This window comes from Humulus lupulus, chromosome 3 (genome assembly GCF_963169125.1).
Source record: "Humulus lupulus chromosome 3, drHumLupu1.1, whole genome shotgun sequence".
Classification (NCBI taxonomy): Eukaryota; Viridiplantae; Streptophyta; class Magnoliopsida; order Rosales; family Cannabaceae; genus Humulus; species Humulus lupulus.
The window spans coordinates 80,734,267-80,758,268 of record NC_084795.1 but is presented as its reverse complement, the minus strand read 5'-3'; the positions used below and the strand labels follow the sequence as shown (position 1 = coordinate 80,758,268).

The window sequence follows — 24,002 nt, the reverse complement described above, 5'->3', positions numbered from 1 at the left end:
CACAAATCAGTATTATTAAAACTTGATGATGAGACATGACATGTGAACTTTTGTGTGAGTGTGTAACAATTATCCAAAGAACGAGAACCTTTAAGAACAATATCACCACTTTGATTTACAACATTACATTCATCATGCGAAAAATTTACAAGAAAACCTTGGTCACAAATTTGGCTTATGCTAATTAAGTTGGCTTTCAACCCATCAACAAGAAGCACATTTTTCAGTTTTGGCAACCCTTCAATGTTTAGAGTACATTTACCTAAAATATTTCCTGTCATTCACTACAACAAATCTCTATTTCCATAACACATGAATATAAGCTTTTTAAAAAAAGTATTATAATAAATAAGATTAAAAAGAGGTCCAGTTAGATTATACACGCGGGACAAAAAAAATTTAAGCGCCAAATGAAAAAATGTGTTAACTTTTGCCCAAATCCAATTTTTATTTCTCTCACCTCATTCCTTTCTCTCCGCCCAAATCACTTTGACAGGGGCTCCATCGCACAACTCCACCTCCATCTCCATCACAACCTTTGTTTCTTCTCTCCCCTAATTTGAAAAATTGACCTTCCCTATTATATGCAAACGGCGCAAATAACAGGGGCTCGTGGGTCTTGTGAAAATGACGGGCTCAGGGTCGTGGGTGGCTCGGTCTCATGGAGGGAGTGGGTGGCTCGGTCTCGCGAAGGGGGTGGGTGGCTCGATCTCACAGAGAGGTCGTAGGTGGCTCGGTCTTGCAAAGGGGTCTGAGCCCCCTCTTCTTTCTTCTTGAAATTTTTGTAAAATATGAATCTCTCTAATTAAATTACTTATTTATTATATCTTCTTGAGGTGCAATTCTTCTCCTAACATACATTCCTTGTGTTGGTTGATTTAGACTAGCTTCTATATGAAGTTGTTTGAGGGTGGTGAGTTGGACCGTAAAGTTATGGAGAAAGCTGGTTGTCAAAACTATTCCCACACCCCATGGGAATCAGAGAAATGTGATGTCTATGAAAGGCAAACTTATTACAAATTTGACAAGTGTATTTCCCGTTACAGAGGAGAGACAAGAAGTTCTCAGCAAAGAAGCCCCCTTTCTGATAGAAATGGATGGATTATTGAAGAGGTCATGACTCTCCATGGAGTTCCTCTTGGTGACTATTTCAATGTATGAACACCGTAACGTTTTCTTCTCAATTCTTGTTTAAATTTCCCGTTTCGCAACTCTCTTTTCTTTTTTGTCAGTTGGCTATGATCTAGATAACTCTTGTACTCGATGTGAAATCTTTTGGAATGCTGATTAGTGATATTTTATTTTCACAGCTTCACATAAGATACCAAGTAGAGGATTTGCCTTCAAAATCAAAGCAATGTCAACTAAAAGTATATTTTGGAATTGTCTGGCTCAAAAGCACTAGGAATTAGAAAAAGATTACAAAGACTATCATTCAGAATCTGAATGATTGCTTGAAAGTGATTGTTAGTGAAGTTGAGAAGGAGTTTCCAATGAAATAGTCAATGGAAGTGGTTCAAATAGGATAATTAGCTTACTTGGTATCCAGCTGACTCGGGTTTGAATGTCTTGTAATTGAGCATCGGGATCCATCCAAGTATGCCCTAATAGCCTTGCATACAGAAGCAGTGTGGCAACATTATTTTTTGGACAACCACTACTCCTTCAACACAGGTAGGTAGTCAAAAGTTGATAACGCACTGAAGAGAATTTTGAAACCAGCTGCTCTTAGTTTCTTGTCAAAATCAAAATCCAAAGGAAGAACTCAATGGAATCATAAAGGGTGATGAGTTTTCGATGACATGAACTCATTGGATGTTGTTATTCACAGTATGTGTCAGATATAACATGTGACTTGATTTTAAGACTGCACTAATTCAAGGTCATGGGGGATGGATGGCTTTGCTAATTTCTGTGATCACCAGACACAAGGCAGTCTGTGGACAGTGTATCATTACCCCATTGTGAGAAATTTCTCTCCTGTTGCTTGCAAATTCATGAAACAAACATATTTAGGTGTAATATCCCTTCTAAGCACCAATGAAACACAATAATAGGAGTAGTGCTTTCTGATGAGTACTAGGCATGCAGCTGTGGCTTTGGATTAATTAAAAGATCTCTAGTGGCAAGATGGTAGAATTTTTATGAATATATATATATATATATTTATATATATATACTCAACTTTTTCTTGCTTGCTTTTATTTAATATCTAAAACTTATAAACTCATATAAATTAGAGTGACAGAGAGATAGGGAGAAAGAACAAGAGAGAAATCATTATTCTTTCTTCTGTTGTTTTATTTTAGAGAGCTTGTTTTGGTTAATTTTACAATTAAATCTCAATATCTTTATTTTTTTATATATTAGCTTTATTTGATAAGAATAAATATGTATGTTTTAATCAACTGAAAAGTGGTATTCATTTTCTTATTATTTTTTGTTTCATAGTTGGATGAATGATTGAGATATAGTTACTTCATTTGCTTCAAGAATCAGAAACTTATATGTATGGTATTTAGAACACTGAATCTTTTTTTGTTTGTCCCTCTAAAAATCATAAGATTTGTGCATTGATATGAGAATGGAAACAAGAGATTTGGTGATACGTTTGGAGATGTGTTATTAAATATTAGACTGGAAAGAAAAGTCAACAAGTACAAATATTGTTAAAAAATTGAAAAAAAAAAAGATGTTGCTTAAATACCAACATGTTTTTGAGATAATGATATAATAGCTTGAAACATTATGGAGTAGATGGTTATTTGAACTATAAGTTATTAAGTCATTTTTTAATGCCTTTGGATTTTTTTTAATTGTTTTTAGTAATATCCCAATTAAAAAAATACCTTTATGCTATCTTTGAATTGTTATGAATATACTATGTGAAAAATTATTGAAGACTAATCAAAAGATTGTATCAAGTTTTTTGGTCATTGAAAGTAGCTATATATATATTTACTGCAAGTTAGGTTTTAATTATTTTTGCTTCAACCACTAATGATGTATGTACTTAGCATTCTTAGTATTTTTTAATATTGTGTGAAGAGGTCTTCTCCTTAGTATTTTGTGATTGTGTATTACTGTTGATTGTGTCATAATATATATATATATTTATATGTGGTTTATGCTTTCTTGGTTGCTAATAATTAAATGATTATTTTTTGTATGTCGCAGTAATACACTAGCTTATTTTCTAGTGTGTCCTTTCTAAGTTTTGGCTAATGGGATTTTAGGTCTATATAGTTGCTCTGGTGGAATGCCTTTTATTTTGAAATGCTAACATTTTCCTACCTATATTTTAGATTTTTTTCAAGTGATTTATTAATTTCGATTTGCTGTGTTTGGAATTGGCAAGAATGATGATTCAATTCGATGTGTGAAAAGGAGAACAAAAACTCCTTTCATGAACTCAAAACATTTGAATTGTCTGACTTGTTTACCGCAACACCTATATTAAGTTTCTGGTCTTAGTTGGTCACAAACACTTCCCTGGCATAGCATGTATGTGTTTGTTTGTTTTTTTTTTTTTTTTTTTTGAATTCTTTCCAATTTATTTATGTTACTTCTGGAGATATCCCTTGTTACTCTGGTCCAGTAGCTTTTTTGCTATTATATATATGTTTTGGAATGGTTTGTTTGTATTGGTTTTGGTAATTTTGTAATGGATTGGGCAAGAATGACGAATCAATTAGATGTGTGAAAGGAGAACTCTTTATTGAACTCAACTTTGAGGCATTTGAATTGTCTGACACATGCCTGTCACAACCATCCTCACCATATAAATGTCTATGCATTAGAGCTATAGGGAGTATCTCAAGCATCTTTAGCATAATCTTGAGATCAAGTTGTTATATCAACTTGGATTTACTCTTAATTACTATTAAGCCAAAATATTGAAGAAAAAAAATGTAACAAATTTTATTGACTTAATGGATAATTTGTTTATACTTCTAGTTTTATTATTTCATTTTGAAAACTCTAGCTAGCAATTTAGTTTGCCAATTTATTTATCCTTAATGGAGTACTGATTTTTTTAATGTATCAGTCATTTTTTCTCTTTAAAAGTTGTGTACCACATTGTGTCATTTTTTATAATGATATAGATTAATAGTTCATATGATCTTGACTAATTATCTTATCTTACAACATTATTATTGTAGGGGTTGACAAAGATTCCAAGTTTACGTTTAGGTAAAGCCAAGATCAGCTTATTTAAAGATGTTAGCGGTGTCATAAAGCCTGGAAGGTAAGCTATATATCATCAGCCAGCCTTGATTGTTTTGACCTGGGATCAGATATAACACTGGTAAAAAATGGATCACTATTAGGTTTATATGAATAGCCACCGTCGTGCCATCCAGTTCTGCTGTCAGAACATAGGACAATTACAAAGATTTTTCCCATCCTTCTCTCTCTTTCTGTTTCTGTGTGTGTGTCTTACTCTCATCCTCAAATATCTGCAACTAGTGGCGTTGTCATCAGTTCCATCGTTTTGGAAGAGGAAAACTAGAGTTGTTATCTTAAAATCAAATGTCATCTGAACACAGCAAGACAATACAGAAAATTGATATGGTTTAATTTTAAGAACAACAATTATGACAAAAATGAGTCTCCCAAATGGTTTTTGTTGTTCCTCTATGCCAGTACAATATATTACATATTTATGACAAGTACATTTATGTATAATGGCAGGTGAGGGATGAAATCGAACATCTTTTGGATGACAATGAAGATATGGCACATTTGTACTTGACAAGGAAGTGGATCCAGAATCAACAATCTGAAGCTTTGTTGGGAGGTTATGGTTCAAATAGCATCAACATCATTGCTACTCGTCTTCCTCGGATTAGTTCTAGGAGAAATGGGAGTTCGGTGAGCAACCACTTGGATGATAATGATGTTGAAGATCTGGAGATGTTGCTTGAGGCATATTTTATGCAGCTAGATGGAACACGAAACAAGATATTGTCTATGAGTGCTATTTCTGATCCTAGCAATTTAAACATGATATTTCTGCCAAGTTTTATTTAAAGTACATGGAAGTGTAACAATAAGTTTCATGTAAGCTGTAATTCTGCCAGCATTTTGTGCTTTATTTTACATGAAATTTTGATTGTTTGTCTACTTCTGGGATGACATGACTATGAGAATTTTAAATCTGTGGGAAGTACAAGTTGGAGCTAACTAAACCCCTAAGTGAATCAACAAATTCGAGGTTTTGATTCTCATTTTAGTTGTTCTGTAACTTTTTTCTGAACTCAAGGGGTTGTCAAATTTAAATTTATATTTGTTTCTTCTCTTTTGGACTAAGTGGAGGATTTACATTCACCATATAAGTCTTTGCCCCCATGGTTTTAAAGAAAGCCAGCAATTTCAAATGGCATGTTGTCAAGTTCTGTTAACAATTTTGTAGAAATCTGCTGTATGGATGATAACTGAGTTTTGATTCTCATTTTAGCTGCTTGGCTCGTAAGTTAACTTTGTTACCATCTCTTATTGTCTTTATATAATCTGTAAAATTCATCAATACCCACTTCAATTCATAAATCTCTCTAGCAGAAAGTATATGTATACCATTGCATATTTCTCTAGGGCTGGATGGAAGATAAGATATTAGACTTAAATGTGCTTAGGATCCGTGTTTTAAGAAAACCTTCGCAAAGCAAGTGATTTTTTTGTATTGGACCCTTTCTTCATTTGACTGGTGTTGCTATTTCTTTGTCCTGTTTTGATTTCTAATGCACTTGTCACCTATACGATATCACCACACTTGCACAGAAGAATTGGACTCCATTCGTGGGATCCACCTATTTCTGGAGGAAGTGCTATTGAAATGAAGAAAGGTGATTGGAATTGTCCAAAGTGAGTTTCCTTTTTTTTATTGTGTCCTTCTAATCTAAGGAGAATAAAAAGCCTGATATTAATCATAAAAAAGTATGCAAGGAAAAGTACATTTGGTTGTTACTGAATAAGTTTTGCTTTTCATTTTTCAATTGCTTCATTCCTATAAACCACCGTAAATTCTATTTGCAAAAGGGCAAGTTTCAAGAGAGAGCTTGATATTAATCTTTGAAATTGTGAAAGAAAGTACACTTGGAGATGAGAAGTTCAAGTTGGATTTCTTTCCCCTAATTAGATTTTTTTTTGAAAAACTACACCGTTTTTCGAATAATGGTCAGTTTATTTAGTTCCAATATCTGAACAGCAGTCTGGTAAACTGCATTTTTGATTGAAAATTTCATTTTTTTTTAAGGACTATGTTGCCACTCGATGGTGCCGTGCTCCAGAACTCTGTGGGTCAATTTTTCTCAAAAGTAAGCTGGGATTGATCGTTGTGAATTTATTTTCAATTTCTATTGATTGGCTGATGACATATGCATAAAGTATTGCATTTTTTTGTTGATTTTCTGATGATCTTTCGAAGTTCTTCTTTCATGTTGTTTCTTCAATTTCTTCTATTACTAATTCCACAGTATACTCCAATACTTTTTTTTTCAAGCATTGTTCCCTTGCAATATATGTATATATGAGTTGGCATGTTGTATTGGCTTCTTCTACTGTATATACTACTGGTATGTGGCCATCATTATTTTGTCTATAAGCTTGAATCACCAAAATACATGTTTCTCTCAGCACCATTGATCTATTGCTCTTCATTTTATTTATATGACAAATTGACAATGGCTCGGTCTACCTATTATGTACTCTCATACTTATTTCTGGTAAAAGAATAGTTGCGGACATTGTTTTTGATTGGCAATTAACAAGTAGCAATGCTTTTAAGTATTTTCCAATATCTTTGAGGGGATTGGCCAATGTTAATTTTTATGTTACCTTCTTACTCTATATCATATCAAGTGTATGGTTGCTTAATACTTTTTTCTAATACTAAGAGTCTAAGACCTCTACTTTTTGTCTTCAGTACACTCTTGTAATAGATATTTGGAGCATAGGATGTATTTGCTGAAATGCTTACAGGAAAACCACTGTTTCATTGGGAAAATGTGATACACCAATTGGATCTCATGACTGATTTTCTTGGCACACCACCCTCCCCAGCCGAATCCACTGGAAGGGTTCGTTTTTATTCTTTCTATCCATGCTAGTCACTCATCCGTAGCAAAGATAATCAAGATTCATGAGATAAAATATTTAAGTAGCTTTTCCCTGAATTCTCTTGCTGTAAACACTATATTCATCATGCTTAAATACTTGATTTTTAGCTTTTGCGTTTCATTTTATGGCTTGTTTTTTAAATTTAATATTCTCAAATTTTGTGCTTGAGTTGGGCTAGTGGCCCAAGATAATTTGGGCCAAGTGTCCACCATAAATTTGGAGCAACAATTAGTTTTAGCTTTAGTTTTCAATACAATTTCATTTTCTTTCATAATATTGTATCAGAGAATTAAATTATTCTAGCTTCATTTATCTCCTATACTTTAAAAAGACAAGGTTCAAACTTGTATCTTAGTTTAATATTAGTTTCAAGTCCATGATCTTTTTTCAATTTGTTTGTTTCCTTAGGGTCCTGTTGCTGGTTATCGAAGTGTATTGAGAACTTTTATTTCTGCATTTATTGCATCTTATGAGATCAATATTCAGGTAATTAGATTAAGTATCTTGAATGACCTCAAGTTGTTTATTTTATTTATATTAATATTTTCTGTTTTGTCTATGTTGCAGCTGGAAGACAGTACCCTTAATTTGATATTGGATATTCTTTGCAAAGTTTATCGGGGAGAAGTTTGGCTGCATAATGATTGTCTTTCAAAGTCATTTATTGATTATTTTGTTGATTTTTCATTGGTGGTTCTATTAAAGTTGACATTTTTCTTTTCCTTGGTAGTTTTTTTATTGGATTTATTGCTTTAAATTTTTCAGGAATCACTTTGTAGTCAGTTTTGGGACAGAGAAAGTTTTGTTGATGGTCATATTCGGTGTCTTCTTTGTAGCCTAGAAGGTGAATTTCCCTTCAGGACTGTGGAACTTATTCACCTCTTATCATCCCTATCTGAAGGAACTTGGCTAGCAGAATGTGTGTAAGTTTCTTTATTTCTTTGCATTGGGTTGAGGATTCTACAGTAATTTATGTACGTTTGTAAACACTACACTGTACTATATCAGCATAATTGACTGCGAATATGTATCACTGTTTTGTAATTACTTGTTAGTGCCCAAATAACTTAAGGTATAGAGTTTAGTACCTGTCTGAGCTCCATATTCTATTACACCTCTCCTTTAAATGAGATATGAGATTTGATGGATCTACCCTAGAAATAATAGTATCATTCTTAATGCTTTTGTAACTCAAATCTCCCAAACTTTTAACATGATGTCTCAGTAATTAAGCACCTGAACCAGAGATGTCTTTAGGGTGAAATTGAGGCCCCTTTAACCTGAAAATGTTAATGTTTGTTTACTGTAATATGTATTTATTCATTGTGTGATAACAGTATTTTGAATTTTGAAGTATGTTCACCTGGTATTGCTTGCTTAGGTCTTATATTGTATACAGTTTTATTATTTGATTCATATTATTTAATTTTTTTAAGCATATACCTTACCTTTTATCTGCTATTGCAGGAGAAAAATGTCTCTTTCTCCATCAATTGGAGAAGAAAAGTATACTTAATTTTGAAGGCTTTGTGTTGGGCAGCTGTAGAATATTTTTTGTTGAAAGTAGTAATTTTTCAATATGTTGAATATTTAAGACTACTTGAATACTTAAAGAACATTTTGTTGTTGATGACAGTGTTGAATGTTTAAACTAATTTGTGGATTGTTAATACAATGTTGAATGTTTTTACTTTTTGTTATTTGAAAATCAAGTTCATTTGATGATGCTAGTATATATTAGAAAGCTAATTTTAATTATATAAAAAAATTAAAATATAATAGAATAAATTAGTGTTATATAAATGAATATATAATGAGAATTTAAACTTATCTAAATATTAAAATAATACGAAAAATTGTGTTATAATATCTATTACAATAACACTTTTTATGTAAATAATTTTGTTATGCAAACTTCATTATATAACACAAATAATGTGTTATACTAAAGTGTAGTATAACACAAAAAATGTGTTATACTAAAGTGTAGTATAACACAAATTTATAAGTATTAAAATGTGTTATATAATCGACTATAAATAATATAATTAAACACTTATCTATTTATTAAAGTAACACAGAAAGTGTGTTATCGTTGACATTATAATAACACATCTGTATAACAATGATAAAGTGTTATGTAAAGTACCCTGACCTACGATAACATATTGGGTCTTAACACATCAAAAAGTGTTATGGTATGTTTTGATAACACATTTTTGGTGTTATTAAAAGCATTTTTTCTTGTAGTGATTCCATCCCCGAATGTTACTACTCCACACTTCAAGGATTTGAAGTTGGTGAGTATGTTGGCATTACCTGTCATATGTCTTGAACAACCGCTATCAAAGTACTATGAACTAGATGCATGTATTTTATGACAAGTAAAGGTAGCCAAACAAACAGAGTTATTTTTCTTGACCCATATTGTTTTTTATTTTGAATTTCTTTTGGTCAATAATTGATTCATGCCACCAAAGTGTTTAACATAATTCGTTTTAAACAAATTTAACAGTGAAAAACACTTAGGTCTTATGTGTCCTTTCATACCACAAAAATGACAAAATGGTACAAATTGTCCAATGTTTTTCTTTGGAGAAATTTTCTTTAGTTGTAGATTTGTTGGGACAGATGACAACTGTGTGGTCTCAGAAGAGTTACATGTTCCTGCAAAATGGTTAGTTCTCACAACAGTCGGATAATTCATGAATTTTACAAAAACCGTTTTTCTTGAGGATTAAGATCCATTAGATTCTAATCCACTGTAATCATCAGCCTTTTTTCCTGTAGAGAGAATATCATCCAAAATTCCAGATCTTGGATTAAGCATTTTGACACCTTTTTGCATAAGATCAATTTCTTTACTCAAAGAATTAATTTCGTCATTTTTGGAAGCAATAATCATCTCAAGTTCTTCAATTTTTTCAATAGATTTTATATTATTGCTAGCCATTAATCAATTCTCATAGCAAACTTTCAATCATTGATCATATATTATTTTATAAGACTCTTTCAATGACTCCTCATCTAAGTCAGAATCATTAGAGTCAATGTCAGAATTCTCATTATTCTGAACATAATTATTAAGGCATAACAAATCCTTGTAATCAACTGAAGAAAAAACCATACCTTTGTGAACAGAGGTTAAGGCAACACTATTTCTTCCTCATCACTCTGTTCAGAGTCTTGATCACTCCAAGTGGCTGCCATGACTTTTTTTTCTTTAAGGTATTTGCACACTCAGATTGAATGTGTCCAAATCATTAACATTCCCCGCACTGAATACCCTTTTTATTAGTTTCAAAGGGTTTAGAAAAATTACCTTTTGGGTTGTTGGATATGACCTTTTTGTTTCCCAATTTCTTTATGTACTTTTGAAAATTTTTTGTTTTCTCCTTGATTTCTTCTGTTTTACCTTTTTGTCTAATTTATTGGTTTATTTTTAAAAGTTCGAAGTGAACCCATCAATTCTTCTACTTTTATTTTGTCCAGATCTTTTGCTTCTTCAATTGCAGTTAGCTTAGTCTGAAACCTGTCAGGGAGAACTCTAACAATTTTTCGAACCAAAACATTCTCTTTAAGTTTCTCACCAAGAGCAAAATATTCGTTAGCAATATCTAACAATTTCTCATAAAATTCAGTGAGGGTTTCATTATCATTCATTTTCAAATTTTCAAATTTTGTTGTGAGCATAACAAGCTTAGAATGCTTGACATCAGCAATTCCTTCAAATTGAGTTTGGAGGATTTTCCAAGCATCTTTGGCCAAAACACATGAAGAAATCAATTTAATGTAACATTCACAAACACCATTAAAAATAGCATGTAATGCTTTATTATTGTAACTGGGCAGTTTATCTTCAGCATTAGTCCAATCAAGTTCAGATTTTACCTTAGTTACATTTCTACTAGAGGAGTCCAACCACTCAAAATAGATCTCCAAGCCTTTTCATCTTGAGATTTGATGAAGGCTCTCATTCCAACTTTCCAATATGGATAGTTAGAATCATTGAGTAAAGGGGGGCGAGTTATGGAGCCTCCTTCTGTGAAAAAAGACATTGCAAGAACAAAAACAACAAACAGAATAAACTAAGATCACACTCAAAAATGAGTGACCCGCTCTAATACCAATTGAAATTTCATTTTTAGTAATTACCAAATTAATTAAACCATGTGAATTAATTAAAGTGTGGAATGGGAATTAAATGTTTAAACAGATTTCAGTTCTGTCGGGACAAAGTCCGAACTTGTCACAACAGAAACTAAACACAGTAAAAAGGCAGTGGAAAAATAATATAGAACACAACATATTTTTACAAGATTCAGAAACCCTTTCGAATAACCTACTCCTTGGGGCCACGCCCAGAGAATAAAACCAATTAATAAAGACTCACAAGTACAAAATATTGACTTAAACAAAACAAGACTCCTTCTTGAGATTTGCTGCAACTTTGTTGTACTTCTTTTCACTAATCTAATCTTGATTGAAACGCTCAACCACATGAACTCCCTTCAATGGCCAGCGAGTCCTTGCATCCTCCTAATGCAAGGCTTGTAAAAATCCTCTCCCGAAGACTATAACAGTTGTGTTCAAATTACAATGTGCATTCACTCATGAACGTGGTATAAACTCACCACAAGAACTAAACACTCATTTTTCTACAAGATCACATGAATACTATGATCTTGAATACAAATAAGGAACTCTCACAAATATTACAACACACTCACATATTATGCACCAACGAGTTCATTTTTTCTCAATGCCTTAGAGACTTATTTATAGAGTCCATTTCATGCTCATAAAGGCTGAGAAAGAATCTCCTAATAAAAGCAAGAATATTTGAAGATATTCTTGATTGATGAAGAATTTCTTTTTTTAGAAGATTCAGATCCGACAGATACGATTTTGGTGGGGACAGCTAATACGTGTGTTAGATCAATTTTCTCAAGATAGAAATAATAATTAATTACATCAAATATTCAATTTCCTGAATTTTATTATCTTAAACTGCACGAAAATTAAAGTCAAATATTCCAGAAACGTTTTTGAGTAAGTACAGAATATTTGCTTTATATAAACAAGATACATCTTCCCTTTATAATCATATTGTGATAAAATTAAGCTAAATAAGGAAACTAAATATTCTAAAAATCACAATAATGAAAAAGTGATATTCCGAAAATCACAATAAAGGGAAAGTAAAAATTATCTTTTAAATAAAAATATATTTCTATAAAATATGCCATTTTTAGGATTTACATAATTAAATTTTAAATATAAGTATATATTTTTTCCTTAAACTTTTTTTGTTAAAAATTAGATGGTGTTAAAGAAAAATATGTAATTGGCACCATTTAATGAACATAAGGGATGATTGCTTTAAAAAAAAAAAAAAACTCAATTGACAATCCATGTAGTGCTAAAAACCCGATAACGTATTCCCATCTTCATGTAAATCTATGAAAATAAAAATAAAGTTACAACTTTGCATCTTGCACCAAAATCACAAAATCATTTATTTTGTGTCGATTGATAAGATAAATAGTCTTGTGATTGCTATATCAAAGTATGATATTGTCTCTTTGAGACCACATTGTAACAAAGACATGAGAGTTCACCTATAAATAGTAGATCATTCCATCACTGAAGGGATTACAAAATTGTTGTAACATCATACTAAAGAGAAATATAAAAGTTTTCTCCATTAGTTGTTATTTTGAATTGTTTTCTTTAAGTTTCATTGTTTTTTTTTATTATAAGTTTTTCATTTTTTCGATCTTTATAATTGACGAGTGTTCTAGTTTGACAAGAGCAAAGAATGTAGCAAAAAATTATTTATTCGACAAATCCAAGCAAGGAGATTTACATTAACTGGAGATGTTAATATAGTTAATTAATTAGACCAAAAATTGGATGGTTGATAAAATCAATATGCCAATATATATCTCCAACTTCTACTATTGTCATTAGTATATTTGGAATCCAGGCAACCCGCCAAATACTAAAATTAGTTAATAGCCTTATAACCTTTCTGTTTTCTGGTAATACAAAACTTGTCCATTTATAAAAATAACATGCAGAGAAGACAAAGTAATTATCACTGTTTGTTTCTTTTTTCTAACACATGAGATATAATTCCAAAAGAATATACTTTTAAGACAACTGACAAGGAGTAGTTATAAAATTACATTTGACATCATTCAATAAGACACCCAAGAAGTACGAGAAGATATTGTTGTATATATACATGCATATATATATATATATAGTAGATTGATGGTGATTCCTATGCCCTAACCAATGTCGCCTAGGTCTCTGTTGGCTAGTTCTTGTGGTCTAGTAAATATGACTTTGCATTTAGTAAGTTGGCATTATATTAAGGAGGTTTTACAATGAACTACTTCAACCATTACATAACCAGAAAAGATTATATAATTAACGTATCAATAATACTAAATTTCATGCTAGCCACGTGGAATTAAAATTAAGGTGCGTTGATCTTGTTCATGGCATCTGTTTTTCTTAATATCTTGTATAGCTATAAGTTAATAATGGTAACTCACATGCAGTCAAAACTATATAGTTAGTAAATTGTATATTATATTAGGTTAACATTATACAGTATAGTGATTATTGTTTTTCTTTTTTCTTTTCCGTGCATGCATTATAATTAAGAAGTTGATATATTACATTAAGTTTGATATCTCTTCTATGTAAAAAGTGTAGATAACAGAAATTCTTCGTTTTAACGGTTTTTTATTTTTTTCCATTAACTTTAACAGAATATTCTTATATTTAACGATAGATTGTAAATATGACTTAAACTTAAATAAAATTAAACAAATAAAAATATGATATTTTTTAGATATTTTACAATGATAATTATTTAAAAATAATAAAATCATATATTGTATAACTTAAATAAATTTTAATTAAACTTAAACTTAATATTATATTAAACATATAATATATAATTTTTTTCTTGTAACTGTCAAATTCAAAAACTAGAACAAACATAATCTCAAACAAAAAAAAATTAATTAAAATAGGATATTTTATGATTATTTAAATAATTAAATCATATTTATTTAAAAATAATAAATGCATACATATCAATTATTTATCTTATAAATTTGTGTGATAGTTTATTTTTTATCAAGTGATTGAAGCTATTTTTCTTCATCGAATTCACCAAAAGACATTGTAAAATACATTATAAACTAAAAATAATTGATGCATGTATACTACTATCTACACTATGACTTTTTCTATTATTATTATATTTCTATTATTAATTTCTTTTTAAATATTATCGTATTTTATATATGTCATGTAGCTATGTAAATATATATTTATTAACGTTGTGTTTAGATGTCATATATGTAGAGATTATTGATATAAATATTTATATATAGAACTATAATTCATTTTATTATATATATTTAAAAACAGTGAACCAATTTTTACAACTTTAAAACTAAGCAAATGTGTATTGCACGTTGTTTCTACCTAGTATATGTATATACTAGATACAAGCAACATGCAATATGCACATTTGCTTAGTTTTATTTATAGAATTTATTAATTATTTTTATTAAATTTATATTAATGTCATATAAATTTTGAAATATATATCATATTTTAATTAAATAATTTATTTATTTTTTGTTTAAGTTTATGTTTGTTCTAATTTTTTAATTTGGAGTGACAACAAGAGATTATATATTATATGTTTAATGTAATATTAAATATTATACGCGAATTTTAAATTTAAGTTTCTTGCTAGTTTTTAAAAAAAAAAATTGTTGCTAATTCATAATAAATTGTATTATATGTTTAATATGATATTATTCTAACAAGTGAGTTTAAATTTAATTAAATTTTATTTAAATTATAAAAAGTATGATTTTATTATTTTTAATTAATTACCATTCTAAAATATCTTAAAAATATCATATTTTAATTTGTTTAATTATTTATTATTTTTAAATAATTATGATTATAAAATATCTCAAAAATATCATATTTTAATTTTTTTAATTATTTATTTTATTTTAGTTAAGTTTAAGTGTCGTTAAATATAAGAATATTATGTTAAAGTTAATATTAAAAAAAATAAAAACAAAATTTTTAAACTAAGAATTTTCATTATCTACACGCTATATATATGAGTTGGATTATTAGTGAGGAGGACAATATAAAGAATTTACAAAGAATAAAAATAATAAAATAGAATCTAATACATACGTATGACTTACACCACTATAAACTTTTTATTTTTTGGGTGCATAATATTAATATAGGCTGATGTACCATTTAATTGTATAATTTAAATTAATGAGATTTATGTTACATATAATAATACACGATCACCATTCACACAAAATATATATTTGATAGGACAAATCAAAATATGCTTTACAATTTTTTTTACTTTTAGTAGCAATAAAATTTGTAACTAAAAATATATTATTATTAAAAAGTTCATAACATATATTATTAGTCATAAAAATTATAATTTGTTATAACTAAATGTAATTTTAGGCATCACAACAAATATAATTTGTGGTTATAACATTAGTAATAAATTTATTTTAGTGACAAATAAATTTTTATTGGGACTAAAAGTGACATTTAATTACAAAAATTTATGTTATGATTAACAAGTTGTCAAAGATAAGATTTTATTTTTCGATAGTCACATATTTTTGAAAAAGTTTGGTTGAGGTTTTTATAGAATACTAGATACAAGCAACGTGCAATATACGTTTGTTTTATTTTATTTATAGAATAGTAATTATATTTTATTAAATTTGTATCATTGTCATATAAATTTCAAATAAATAAACAATATTATATAAAAAAAATAACATAAACATATTAAATGAAAAATTAAACCAAAACACGATTTATGATTTTTTTTTTTAATATATATATAATATGATAACATTTTTAAACATAAATGATTATTTTTTTAAATAAAAATTATTATTATTTTATAACTTTAAATTTAAATTTATATTAATATAATTATTATATATATAATCTTATATTAAATATTATTATAATAATGATATTTTATAATATTTAAATTTATATTAATGTAATTGATAAATATTTATTTTTAAATTAGTTTTAAAGTATGTTCTATTAATATTCTATTAAAATAAGAAAACAAACCGTTATATGTGAATATAAATGACATTAGAACAAAGTGAACAAAAAAAAGCATCTTGTTTCTGTCATCATTTCCAGAACATGTATAAATACGTAACCCAAGATGGAATGAGAAAAATAGTTAAGATAGGAAGAAAAAAGAACATAAGAGACCATGGTGGCTTTAGAAGTGGTGATTACAGTTGTTTCAAGTAGCTTGCTCGGCCTGCTTTTCCTTTTGGCTCTTGTAACAATATTTTACAAACTATGGTGGACTCCTAATCGGATACAGAACTTAATGGGTTCTCAAGGAATCAAAGGTCCTTCTTACAAATTCATCTACGGCAACACCAAAGAAATCTCCACCATGAAAACTGAAGCCATGGGCAGACCTATGGGTTTGTCCCATGACGTTTCCTCTATAATTCAGCCTCATGTTCACCTGTGGAGTAACAAATATGGTGAAAAGCTTCGATTGCTAGCTACTTTTATATATGTGGAGTATATATGTTTGATATTTAGTTTGAAACTTTTTTTTTGTTCTCAACAGGAAAGAAGTATCTTCAGTGGCATGGTCCTCAACCTCAATTGATCATCACAGAATCAGAGTTGATAAAAGAGGTACTGGACAATAAAAAAGGAGCTTATCCAAAAGAAAAAGCGACAGGCTTTGTAAGAAGATTATTAGGGAATGGACTTGTGACGATCGAGAGTGGTGAAAAGTGGACCAAAATGAGGAAACTAGCTAATTACGCCTTCCATGGAGACAGCTTAAAGGTATGATTGCTAATTAGTAGTTTTACCACGAATCTAGTACTGGTAATATATTGGTATGGGCATGGTTAATTTGCTAATTAAAAGCCCATTTCTGATCAGTCTTCTAGCTACATAATAAGTTAGAATTAATGTACATGGTGAGATTTGTCCAAATTATGTATGATGAGAATGTTTTAGCAGAATATGGCTCCTGCAATGGTTTCTAGTGTTGACATGATGCTAGAAAGGTGGAAAAAGTATGAAGGCAAAGAGATTGAACTGCTTGAAGAATTTAGATTGGTGACTTCAGAAATGATATCAAGAACAGCATTTGGGAGCAGTTACCTAGAAGGGGAGAAAATTTTTGGTATGTTGCAGAAGTTGTTCTTGTTAACAGCTAGAAATACTTACAAACTCAATTTTTCATATCTGGGGTAAGTTTCTTCTTAGATATTAATGTGAACAAGTTCTCACTTAAATTTAAGAAGTCAAAAATTCTAAATCATAGGTTACAACCACTCAACTGTTTTTCATTCATCTATATTTTGAGCAGAAAGTTCTTTAGTAGTAAAGACGACATCGAATCAGAGATGCTTGAGCAAGAAATAAAGAATTGTGTAATGGAGATAATTAAGAAAAGAGAAGATAAGGTAACGAATGGAGAGGAAGATAGCTTTGGGAGTGATTTTCTTGGTGTACTGATCAAGGCTCACCATGCTGCTGAGAAGAATCATAGAATTTCAGTGAATGATTTGGTTGACGAGTGCAAAACATTTTATGTTGCCGGGCAGGAAACCACTAACACTTTACTTGCTTGGACTGTCTTCCTTCTAGCAGTACATACAGATTGGCAAGTGGAAGCAAGAAAGGAGGTGCTTGATTTATTTGGCCAAGAGAGACTAAACCCAGATGGCATTTCAAAACTGAAAACAGTAACTCGCAAACTTAATAGCAAGTCATTTCAATATGTGAAATTCTAAATTTTTCTTGACTTTTATCTTTTTTTTTAATTCAGATGAGCATGATCCTTAATGAGTGTATGAGATTATATCCTCCTGTTCTTGGGTTTGAAAGAAAAGTAGACAAGAAAGTGAGGCTAGGAGACATCATGCTTCCTGCTAATCTTCAAATCTACATCTCTAGTTTGGCACTTCACCATGATCCTCAGATATGGGGACAAGATGTTCATGAGTTCAAGCCGGAGAGATTCTCAGAAGGGATTTTAAGAGCTACAAACAACAATACAGCTGCCTTTTTACCATTTGGAAATGGACCTCGAATCTGTGTGGGGACGAACTTTGCATTCACAGAAGCAAAGATTGCTCTTTCCATGATTCTACAACGCTACTCCTTTACCATTTCCCCGGCCTACGTCCACTCACCGATTCAGCTTCTTACACTTCATGCTCAACATGGAATTCAAGTGATACTGCAGCCGCTTTAAATGCTTTTTTTTAGTTGGTAATGGCTTAGGCATGTCAATGACAAAGTTATTGTCTGGACTTTTACTCACTCTGTTTTTAATTTTAAAAAAGCAAGCTCGCAATAACTTTACATGAGTTCCAAACAAAAGCCTACGGTGAATTAGGAAAATTCCTGATCATCCGTGCCAATTTATTGAAATTATTTCTATTTTGCGAATAGAAATTTGTCAAATCAAATACAATCCATCAAACAATTATAATGTCTACTTTCGTCTGACCTACTCCACCAGTCCAAAAGAATATATGTAAGACTTCACTTCGACAATTGTCATAAAATTACAGTATGTCTAGAGATGACTTGTTTAATATCAAAGGAGCATATTTATGAATAATAATTCAACATGACTTAAACTACATTGACCTTTTTAACTAAATACAGAAACTTCTTTACAAATTAGAGTTTGGCCCTTTATCAGGCTCCAAAAAATAATTGCTACCAAATTATTCACTTCTGCCTTGATTTTTCTTTTCTTTTCTTTTCTTTTTGGATAAGTAAATAGATATAAAATAAAATAGTAAATAATGACGAATTTGTAATGTAAACACATGCCTCATTATACATCTGATAGTAGTAGTGAAGTGACTGGAAAATTGGTGAACATTGAATTGAACACGAAGAGAATTATATGGTGGTGGTCAGTAACATGAAGTTGATAAAAACTTCTCCTTCATGCGGGAAATGAGTTTAAATTTTTCCTCTGCCTCAACCTGCTGGCGGATGTCTGTCCTCGATGCTCGGTCTGGATGAAATTTTAGCAGAGCTTTTTTGTAAGCTGAATGTACCTGTTACCGTATAAAATTATCAAACAAACAGACAAACAAAAACTAGGAAAATATGAAACTTGAGAACTTAACAATTGAACATGTAACATGCATCTGTATAGTTTTGTGAGCCAAAATACTTTGCGATACATCTAAGATACCTGATTTAAAAATAAGGTTAATGAGTGATATTATATAAATATACTTCACCCAGATACACTGTAATAAACCAAAAGCATTATTTTAACGTTACTTTTATTTTTTATAACTGAGTTCCTCATCTAACCCAATACTAAGCGGAAAACTATAACAATTTATTTAAAGGTGTCTAAGAGGAATTCAAACTTCAAACCTTGTAGGAGCAAACCACAGCACAACCTGACAGTTTGAGCTACATTCTTGGGTTAAACTATAAGCACTAAATGAAAAAGATGTTTAGTATATAACTTACATCTTCAGGCATAGGATGCATACCACCCCTAACTAGGATTCCTAAGCCACGAAGCAGGGAAGCCATATCAATGCAGGTCATTTCCAATTTGTTGATCTCTGTCCTTATTTCACACCGAAGTTGCTCCTTCAAATCTATATTTTCTTGATCCTGAATATATAGCATTTGCCATATCTAGATTAATATTAAAATAGGAAGGAAAAAAATGTACTTTAAAAGAAGGGTCCCTTGACAAAACCATCTATTTTTTGAAGTCATTTTGCACTTTGACCTAATTTTGATAATTTTTTACAAAATGACTTTCGACGCTCAAGACAAGCAGTTGAAATTATAGTAAAAGACTATTTTGCAAAAAATTATCAAAACTAAGTTAAAGTACAAAATGACTCAAAAAAAAATAGACTATTTTCACCAATTACTCTTAAAAGAATGTAAACAGCCAAACTATTAAAAAAATAATGCAGGAGAGAAGTAACATACGTCATCCATGTAAAAAAAACATAAATACAAACCTTCTTTTGTGTCTCTCTAACTTCTTCAATGCGTTGCTTTTGCCTTCTCTCAATGTCAAATTTAAGCATGCTTTCAGCTTTTCTTCTCTTGCGCAATTTATTGGCTTCCTCTGCCTGAAAAAAAGAGTACTTGTCAGCATAAAGCTATTGAGGTTATGCACATTGACAGCCTTAAAATGAACATACATACAGCATATTCAACAATCAAACATACTGTACGTTATAATGCTTAAATTTCATCATAAAACATAATATGAAATACACAAATAGACCATCATACAATTTATGCCCAAAAGTATGACAATAATTGATGACCTTATGCAGAACCATGATATTTAAGAGAGGAAAACAAAAGTTGTTCCTTTAGAAAGTGTTTGATGCTGTGTTAAATTCAAAAAATCCAACCTACAATTTAAGGCATGGCACATAATCAAATGAGATGAAAACACAATTATTAGGAATTAAATATAGAGTGTTGATATTTGATACTTTAAGGTGTCCAAGACCAGGCACCCTATGATTGATTAACGATATCTCATAATATTTATTAAATTTAAATGTGTAGGATCCGATATTGTATTGCACCAATAGTAATACACCACATCCTTGTGGTATTCGGCACCAGTGATGCTCTTAGCAATTCTCTTAAATATAAGCGCAAAAAAAAACCTGATTTTTTATCGCTCGCTGCCTGGATGCCCATTCCTCCTCTATGGCTCGCTTGTATTCATCAGTCTCCTTAAGCTTTTCCCGTTCATTGATTATATCTCTGTTAACAGATGGAGTAACATCGCTATAAAGTTGACTTCTGCCGTTTGGTTCCTTGGCTTCCATCGAAGATTTAACTTGCTTCATTTGCTTATGATTACTTGCACCTTTGTATAAAGAATGCCTAGAATCAGACTTCCCTTTCTCCTCAGAAAGAGTTCCTGGACAATCAGATTGTGTATCACCCACATCTTGTTCAGACCTCCCAAAGGAAGATTTATGGGGACTTGGTTCTTCATTCTGAAAACTAGAGATATAATCATTTTCATCACTTTGGGGATTTTCCACAACTGTGTCTTCCACTGATTGGAATGTATTTTGGGGGCTTGGTTCTTCATTCCAAAAACCAGGGATATAAACATTGTCATCACTTTGAAGATCTTCCACAGCTGTGCCTTCCGCAGGTTGAAATGTATTTTGGGGACTTGGTTCTTCATCACAAAAACGAGGAGGGAAACAAGTATCTTCATCACTTTGGGAATCTTCTGCAACTGTGCCTCCCCCAGGCTGAAATGAGCCTTGGGGACTTGGTCCGTCATTACCAAAGACATTATTACTTTCACACTCAAAACTACAAAGAGGATCTTCTGCAACTGTGCCTCCTCCAGGCTGAAAATCAGCATTTCGATGTGAGGATTTTGTCTCCTGTCTTGACATAGGTTTCCGATGAAAAACACTTTCTTGATCAACTCTCTGATCCTCATCCATGGGTGAACTTTCTGATTTCCGTTTGAAAGTACTCTCCACATATCCAGCATTACTTGTAACATATTCTGACCAGCTTTCTTTTCGATAATTTTTATCGTTTGAACTAGAACAAACAGGGACATCTACATGTTCTCTCCCAAATGTTTCTTCCACATTTGTAGGAACCTCACTATTTGAGCTAGAAGCACTACCTTGATCCTCTAAACCAGAATGTCGAATTGGAACATGTTTTCTCTTAAGGGAAGCTCTTTCCCACTGTTCACGAACCTTTCCAAAAGAATCTTCAATTAACACACAATCAGAAAAATCGCCATCAACAGAAACATTGTCAAAGTCGGAGTCCAGACCATAACGGTTTCTGCCAGAACCTTGGGTGTGGTAGGTTTGTTGGCAGTTTGAGGACTGGAATGCAGAGTTCTTTTCAGGCATAACTTGACATTCGTCAGTATCAGACTGTGCATTGTTCTGCACAGTTTTCGACGCAGAAGATCTGGTCCGGTAGGTTTGTTTGCACTTTGAGAACTGAAATGCAGAGGTCTTTTCAGGGATAACTTGACATTCATCAGCATCTGACTGTGTAGAGTTATTCACAGTTTTAAATGCAGGGTATGGGCTTTGTGTTGAGCTGGCATCGCTAACCAAATCCCCATCAGCATCAACACTGATTCCAGGACCCACATCATTGTCCTCATCATCATCAAGATTAATGATGTCTTGGAACAAAAATTTCCCATTTTTACTGCGCAGACTGGAACATTTAAATTTCTGTTGTGAAGACTTTATAGCATCCCCTGTAACAACATTATCATCATCGAGATCAATGAAAACAACATTACTAGTATCCCCTTTAACTTTCTTCCCGAAAGAAGATCTCTGGGAAGAATGTTCTCTAAACAATCCTTTCCCCTTCATTTAATTCTGCAATCACAAATACATATAAAGGAAAATAAGCGCGAGCTTGATAAATGTCTCAGCTTCCTTACACTTGAAAACCAATAATAAAACTTCAACCAATTTAATCCAAAATAACGTATTAGCATTCATAAAATTATAAATGGCATTATACCCAGTATATTATGTCCTCACAAAACATATTTTGAGACACACTTAAGTAAATCATATAAAAATAACTAACAGGGGGAAAGTGGCAATTTTAGGAGCGACAATCACAACAGTTTGGTTATCTTTCTCAGTAAAGTATGTTCAGTAACGTGTTCAAACCAGTCGAATGAAAACACTGAGATTACACATGATTAAGGATAAACTGAAAACCCCTTCCTGTAAACACGCACATAAACAGACAAACAAGCACAAATACACCTATACACATGCATATACATATTAGAAAAACGTATCAGCCAAATTAACCATAGGAAAAACAAAATTCGATTTGAAAATTCAAAAACCCTACACCAGAACAGTGATTCTCCAGCAAAGCCCAATTTCAAAAGCACTCAATTTCAAACACCGAAAAGAGGAATTAAAAAAGGGATCGACTCTAGTTCGTGAACCAAATTCGTGCAACAGTAAAACCCTAAAACGAATCTGACAAATTAACAAGACAAAGAAATGATTGGATGAACAAATTACCCAAAAGTAAAAATATTGAGAAATTGAATCGAATCAATAGACAAGCTTACCATCCAAGAAGGGAAAACCTAGCTCTTGAAGCCTGGTACCCAGCTAGAGCCAGTGATGAACGAGATGATACGAGGCCACGAGGGTCTTCTCTTTTTTTTTCAAAGAAATTAGAGAAATACACACATTATAAATGAAAGGCAACCAATACTTGTTCCAAGGGTTTTAAATTTTCTATCAAAAAAAAATTGGATTGGAATTTTCGCACCAAAATAAACTAATAATAATTCATATAAATAATAATAAAATGGAGAGTTCATGGTACTGGTATAAATAAAGAGGAAGTTTCAATTCGATTTCCCTCCCCAAATGTAAAAAATAAATAATAATAATAATCTTCTCAACAAATAAAATAATAATAAAATGAAAATATTTATTTGGAAGTTACAAGTTGTTGTGACTACTGTCTTGTGAGTGTGGATGAGCAATGTCCTCCTTCAATTATTTTTTATTCTTCATATAAATAAGAAAGTGTAGTTAATTTGAAATTTAAAAAATAATTAAAAATTTATATTTTTATTTCATTTTCTTATTATTTCTCAAACTAATAAAAATATCATAGGTAGATAACAAAAATTTTTAATTTTCACAATTTATTCGGTTACTTTTAATAGAATATTTTAAATATTTAACAAAAAATAAGTT

At 31.0% G+C, this 24,002-nt stretch overlaps 3 protein-coding genes and 2 pseudogenes across 3 annotated transcripts; 4 read left to right on the top strand and 1 right to left on the bottom strand.

Annotated features, from left to right (window-relative positions):
• The first annotated feature begins 882 nt into the window (after positions 1 to 882).
• LOC133824475 (C2 and GRAM domain-containing protein At1g03370-like) lies at positions 883 to 1,412 on the top strand. The gene is made up of 2 exons (XM_062257359.1): positions 883 to 1,155; positions 1,311 to 1,412. Exons 1-2 carry the CDS (start codon positions 895 to 897, stop codon positions 1,410 to 1,412), a joined length of 363 nt encoding a protein of 120 aa, XP_062113343.1. The 5' UTR covers positions 883 to 894.
• Positions 1,413 to 3,348: 1,936 nt separating this feature from the next.
• Positions 3,349 to 3,444, top strand: LOC133828421 (small nucleolar RNA Z266; annotated as a pseudogene).
• Positions 3,445 to 3,667: 223 nt separating this feature from the next.
• Positions 3,668 to 3,764, top strand: LOC133828415 (small nucleolar RNA Z266; annotated as a pseudogene).
• A 12,634-nt stretch (positions 3,765 to 16,398) lies between these two features.
• LOC133822875 (cytochrome P450 CYP749A22-like) lies at positions 16,399 to 18,478 on the top strand. Its single transcript, XM_062255336.1, has 5 exons — positions 16,399 to 16,739; positions 16,829 to 17,055; positions 17,236 to 17,468; positions 17,588 to 17,966; positions 18,050 to 18,478. Exons 1-5 carry the CDS (start codon positions 16,454 to 16,456, stop codon positions 18,476 to 18,478), a joined length of 1,554 nt encoding a protein of 517 aa, XP_062111320.1. The 5' UTR covers positions 16,399 to 16,453.
• A 270-nt stretch (positions 18,479 to 18,748) lies between these two features.
• Positions 18,749 to 23,637, bottom strand: LOC133822874 (uncharacterized). The gene is made up of 5 exons (XM_062255335.1): positions 23,360 to 23,637; positions 20,913 to 22,637; positions 20,244 to 20,357; positions 19,732 to 19,881; positions 18,749 to 19,301 (listed from the first exon to the last, which is right to left on the bottom strand). The coding sequence occupies exons 2-5, from the start codon at positions 22,629 to 22,631 to the stop codon at positions 19,155 to 19,157; spliced, it is 2,130 nt and encodes a 709-aa protein (XP_062111319.1). The 5' UTR covers positions 22,632 to 22,637; positions 23,360 to 23,637; the 3' UTR covers positions 18,749 to 19,154.
• Between the last annotated feature and the right edge of the window lie 365 nt (positions 23,638 to 24,002).